The sequence below is a fragment of the Eimeria tenella genome, genomic scaffold (assembly GCF_000499545.2).
Source record: "Eimeria tenella Houghton genomic scaffold, Eth_scaff154, whole genome shotgun sequence".
Taxonomy (NCBI): domain Eukaryota; phylum Apicomplexa; class Conoidasida; order Eucoccidiorida; family Eimeriidae; genus Eimeria; species Eimeria tenella.
In genome coordinates, this window is record NW_013541527.1 from 1,564 (window position 1) to 7,160 (window position 5,597).

The 5,597-nt window shown below is 60.3% G+C and overlaps 1 protein-coding gene across 1 annotated transcript in view; it reads right to left on the reverse strand.

Annotated features, from left to right (window-relative positions):
* Positions 1-319: 319 nt before the first annotated feature.
* ETH_00015580 (uncharacterized protein) overlaps positions 320-5,597 on the reverse strand; it is a gene marked incomplete at both ends in the record, with an annotated part of 6,391 nt that continues 1,113 nt past the window's right edge. Inside the window, 3 exons of the mRNA XM_013373557.1 lie at positions 320-523; positions 812-2,975; positions 3,231-5,593. Coding sequence (XP_013229011.1) covers positions 320-523; positions 812-2,975; positions 3,231-5,593 — 4,731 coding nt within the window. The remainder of the gene's footprint in view (positions 524-811; positions 2,976-3,230; positions 5,594-5,597) is intronic.

Sequence of the window (5,597 nt, forward strand, 5' to 3'; positions counted from 1 at the left end):
AGCAGCAGCAGGAAAAGCAGCAGTAGCAGCAGAGGCAATAGCAGCAATAGTAGCAGCATAAGCAGCAACTGCTGCAGCAGCAGCAATGCCGTGTCCCACACTCCGTGGGAGAGGCCATTCTGCTGCTGTTTGCTGCTGTTTTTTCGCTGTGTGCTTTTTCTTCTCATGTCCCTATTCCTGTCTCTGTCTCGACAAAATCAGATTAAACGAATGTTGCAGCTAGATACAGCTACCTACAGCTAGCTGCAGAGATCTGCCCTTTAATGTAGCTAGCTGCAGATGACCTCAGCTAGCTGCGGCTAGGTAGCCCGCAGCAAGATCAACTAGGGTTAGCTGCTGCAACGCGCTGCAGCTCCCTGAGCAGGGGTACACAGATAGAAGGGGGCCCCCCCTTTTCTGGTGAGCAGCAATCTGCTGGGAGTCCCCCTGGTGCTGCGTGCTGCTGCTGCTGCTGCTGCTGCTGGGCGAGGCGCAGCAGACACCTAGAGAGGCTGCTGAGACTTCCTCTCAAGGCCGCGATGAGCTGCACAAGCGACACAGCAGCAGACGCACCAGCAGTGTCACAGCAACGCAGCAGCAGCGCAGTAGTGCAGCAGCAGTGGAGTAGCAACACAGCAGCAAGCAGTCTAGCAGTGGGAAGACAGCGAAACGTCAGCAAAGTCGAATGAGGGGGAACTAATATATCAGGAGAGAGCGATGGGGCACAGAAGGAGATCTGTTAAAAGAAAAAAGAAAAATAAAGTTTGAAACACAAATTAAAATTAAATTCAGCAACAGGCAGCAGCAAGAGACCAGTGGTCACCCGACGTACAGCTTTTAGGGCCTCCCGCTTGGCTGTGGCGTCTGCTGCAGGCAACAGGGGCGCCCTTCTGCTGCTGCTGCTGCTGCTGCTGCTGCAGTTGCTTAAGAACCATCCGCGCAATTCCACAGGAACAAACTGAGGGCCCCAAGACCCTGCCTCTGACTCCGCCTCATGCTGCTGCTGCTGCTGCTGCTGCAATGAAGCAGCAACCGCCTGAAGAACTTTGTCGCATAGCACAACAAAGGCGGAGGCTCGTGACAGCGCAGAAGCTCCGCTGCTTCCGTTGCTGGTGCTGCAGCTGCTGCCGGTGCTGCTGCTGTCGGCGGTTGCTGCTGCTAGCTCTTGCGGAGCAGCAGCAGCAAACGCGGCAACTGCGCATGCAGCAGAGATCAGGCCTCTTGCGCTGCTGTTGCGGGGCTTTCTAGAAAAGTCCTGTGGCTCTGAGACAGAAGGAGGGCAGCAGCAGCAAGCACATAAGGGCCCCTCCATTAAAAGGGCTTTACCCTGAAGAGAGGCTGCAGCAGCTCTGGCTGCTGCTGCCTCTGCCGCTGCTGCCTCGCTGCTGCTGCTGCTGCTGCTGCGGCCTTGCGAAGCAACCAGCAAAGGGGCCCCTGGGGCCCCCAAGTGGCAAAAAAGAAACTCCAAAGCAACAGCAAATGATGCAGGAGGCGAGCAAAAGAGAGAGCAGCTCTCTCCCTCCAGGGCCCCACAGCTTGCTGCGCATTTTGCTGCTGCGGGGGGCCCCTTCGGGGGGCTCCCAAGGGGGGCCCCTAAAGAAGCTTCAGGAACAAGTAAAAGGGGAGGCAGCAGCTCGCGAGCAGCGCAGCAAAAGAAAGACAGCGAGGCAGAGACTCGGGCCCCGTCTCTTGCTGCTGCTGCAACAGATTCGTGCCAGCTCATTGTCTCCTCAGGCCCTTTTCTTCGTGTTGCTGCTGCTGCTGCAGCAGTCCTCTCTGCTGCTTCTGCTGATGCTGCGGTCGTTGCTGCCGCTGCTGCTGCTGCAGTCGTTGCAGGTGCTGCTGCTGCGTTTGTTGCTGCTGCTGCTGCTGTAGCAGTGGGGCCCACAGGGGAACACGTCTGCAGGCAAAGTGGCAGCACAAAACTTGCAAGGGCCCCCCCAGCCTCTGAAAGGCCTGGGGGCCCCCCAGAAGTCCCCAAAGATTGCATTAGGGTTTGTCTTCTTTGGGGGTCTGCCAACAAATAAGTTGTTGTTTCTTGAAGCAGCAACTCCAAGCACAAGGGGCCCTTGAAGCTCAGCCACTTCTGCTGCTGCTGCTGCTGCTGCTGCTGCTGTTGCTGCTGCTGCGCTGCAGTTGGGCCTTGGAGCAAACAGAATGGCTTTGTTGCCTCTAGCAAAAGGCTTGCCAGGACCCGGCAGGAGAGCGCAGCCCCCGTAGGGGAGGGCCTCCTTTCCTTAACTTTGGCCTCCTTTGGGGACCCATTTGCAAGCAGCAGGGGCCCCCGTGTGGGTCCCTGCTGCAAAGGGGGCCCCCCAATGGGCCCCCGTCCCCTCAGTTTCAGGAGGCTGCTGAGAAGGGGAGCAGCAAAGTGCGAGGCCCCCAAAAGGCGAGAAGCAGCAGAGGCCCCTGGAGGCACCCACTCCGCTGCTGCAGCTGCTGCAGCTGCTGCAGAGCCAGGCAGCAGCTGAGTCAGGGGGCCCCCTGACTCAGGGGGGCCCGCCGGCTCTGGGGGCCCCCCTGCTGGGGGCGCTGGGCAGCTGAGAGGAGCGTAAGGGGAAGTTCCCAAAGTCTCTGTTGCGTCTGCTGCTGCTGCAGCAGCTGCTGCAGCAGAAGCGGGGTTGTAGGAAGCAGGGTACGCCTCTCGGGGAGCTTCAGCGCTGCTGCTGCTGCTGCTGATGCTGCTGCTGCTGCTGCTGCTGCTAACGGTATAGAGACGGCCCAATCCGAAGGGGAAGAGACAGCACCGAATGGTATGGGGAACCAGCCGTACCAACGCCTCTGTAGAAGCTGCAGGTGGCGCTGCAGCTGCAGTTGTTGGGTCTGCTGCTGCTGCTGGTGCTGCTGCTGCTGCTGCAGCAGACACGCAGCAGACAGCCGCCTCCCTGCAGCAGGGAGGCAGGCGCATGACGAGCGGCTGGGACTTGTGGGAAGGGACAAAAGGACAAAAATAAATGACTTCTAACAAGGCGGAGATCGAGGCCATGACGAGGGAGCTGCAGATACACCCCAAGAGAGCCGCAGACAGCTGCTGCGGGGCTGGCGGCCAGCAGAAGTGTACATACACCCCAGCGCACATGCTTTTAAACTGACACAAATAAGGCAATCAGCAGCAGCCGGCAGCAGCAAAACCGCAGGATCTGCGGCAGGGACTCGGAAGCACAAGCCACGGGGAGCAGCAGCAGCAAAAAGAGACAAAAGAAAAACCAAGAAGCAAATCGGACTCAAAATAAAACTAATTAATAACATACTTTCGTGTGGGAGAAGACAGTGCCGCTCGCCCGGCAAACAGAAACAAGCGGCACCAGGCAGCAGCCTCTGCTGCAGCTCGCTGCTGCCTCCCAGCGGCAGCAGCAGCAGCACAACTCGCATTTGCTGCTCTTGCTGTTGCTGCGGCAGATGGGACAGCAGCGCTTTCGCCCTCCGCTGCAGCACCTGAGGCAGCAGCAGCTAAACATCCCGCCGCAACAAGAGACAGCCCCCGCGTCCAGAGCTGCAGCTGCAGCTGCTTCGGGGGGTTTGCAGTAGCAGCAGCAGCAGCAGCAGCAGCAGAGAGTGGGCCTGCCCAGGCAGACGGAGGCAGTTGCTGCTGCGCCTTAACAGCCTCAGCAAGCACTCTGCTGTGCAGCGAAAGAGCAGCAGCAGGCAACTGTAGCAGCAGCGCCTGCGCGTCGTAGCCCAGAAGCAGCAGCACCAGCGGGGAAAGCAGGGCAGGTGCTTGCAGCACGTACATCGCAGCGCCCTGCTGCTGCTGCTGCTGCTGCTGCTGCTGCTGCTCTGTCTCATTACTGGAGCAGACGCTGTCTGCATCTGTTGTCAAGTCCACTGGCTCAGTCAAGGGAGAAGGGCTGGGGCAGCCTGAAGTTGCCTCGTCTGCTGCAGCAGGAGCAGCAGCAGCAACAGCAGCAGCACCGTTCGGTTCCTTCGCCTTCACTTCATCTTCGCTGCCATCGTCGCTGATCTCAACAATCAGAGGCTCTTCCTGGTTCGAAAGTTGTGGCGAAACCTCGCTGCTGCTGCTGCCGTTGCTGCTGCTGCTGCTGCTGGCGCTGCTAGAAACACTATGTTCAGACAGTGAAATATGATCAAGCGAGTCTGCAGCAGCCGCAGCAAGAGAAGCCGCCAGGGGGACCGCTACGGCGCTTGTCTTTGCTGGTGCTGCTGCTGCTGCTTCTGCTGAATCATGCTCGTCTCTGCTTTCTCCGCAGCTCCCACGCAACAGCAGCTGGTTGATGGTGCTGCTGCTGCACTGCAGTGCCAGCTGCTGCTGCTGCAGTAACGTTTCGAAAGTCTGCTGCCAAAGGGCCTCAAGCTCTTCAGCATACGCGGCGAGGGTATCTGCTGGGGCCCCGAACTCGTCTGCTGCTGCCGCTGCTGCTGCCGCTGTTTGCTGCTGCTGCTGCTGCTGCTGCCGCTGTAAAATCCTTTGCTGCTTCTTTTTGCTCATCTGTCGCAGAACGTGGGGAGGCACAGCGGTGTCTCCTGGGGTCCGCTGGTGTGTTGCTGCTGCAGCAGCAGCAAGCGAGGCTTGCAGCCGCTGCAGGCAGCTCATGATAGCCAAGGAAGGTTTGCTGCTGGCGCCACCTTGCTGTTTCTGCTGCTGCTGCTGCTGGTGGAGGCTGCACGCCGGTGTCTTGGCCCGCTCTCCCTGCTGCTGGAGCTGGGGAGATCCCTTTTGAATCACCGTCTGCTGCTTTGTGTCTTGAAGTTCCTGCTGCTGCCCATGCTGCTGTTGCTGCAGCAGCAGCGCAGCATTTTTCACAAAGGAGGAGCGCTGCAGTCTCCCGAGCCCCCTTTGCAGTGCTGCTGCAGACAGGTGAAGCAGCAGCCGGCCGGTGCCGCTGCTGCAGCAGCAGCACGCGTAGCTGTGGGGCCCCGTGAGCAGCCACTGCAGCAAAGACACCTGAGGAGTAAGAAGGCACGAGGCCCTGGAGCTGGGGGCCCCCGAGGGGCCCCCCTGAGGAGATGGAGCTTTTAAGGCTAAGGCAAAAAACAGGATTTGCTGCAGCAAATGGCGGAGCTGTCGGGGACAGGAGAAGTGCTGAAGCTGCCCCTGGGGGGCCCCTGAAGGCCCCCTAGGGTCATCTGCTGCCGCTGAGGGCCTCCGGCCCTCGAGTGCAAACAGCACGAAAGACTTCTTGGCTCCCACGTGCAGAGGCACGTATCCCTCTTGCTGCTGCTGCTGCTGCTGCTGCTGGCGAGTCGTCACTGCTAGGTGCTCCTGGTAGTTCGCCGCGGCCCTGGCCACGTAAATAGCAGCAGCAGCAGCAGCTGACAGCAGCGCAGCACGCAGCGAGGGCCCCAGCACTCTCAAGGCCCCCACTGCGGGGTCTCCCGCCCTGTGGGGGCCTGGCGGGGGGGCCCCAGGGGGCCCCCCTGGGGGGCCCCCAGGGGTGCCCCCGGGGGCCTCCTGGCTGTCTTGGCGTGCTGCAGCTGCCTTGTCAAGGGCCCCCAAAGCCTTGGGGCCCACAAGGGCCCCCAAGGGGGCCGCCAGCAAACGGCACAACAGAGACACAAGACATGCTGCTGCTTCTGCTGCTGCTTGCTGCACTGAGGGTGGCCCCTCGTAGTCCAGCAGGTCCAGCAGCGAAGGCAAAACGTGAGACACAAACGACTCC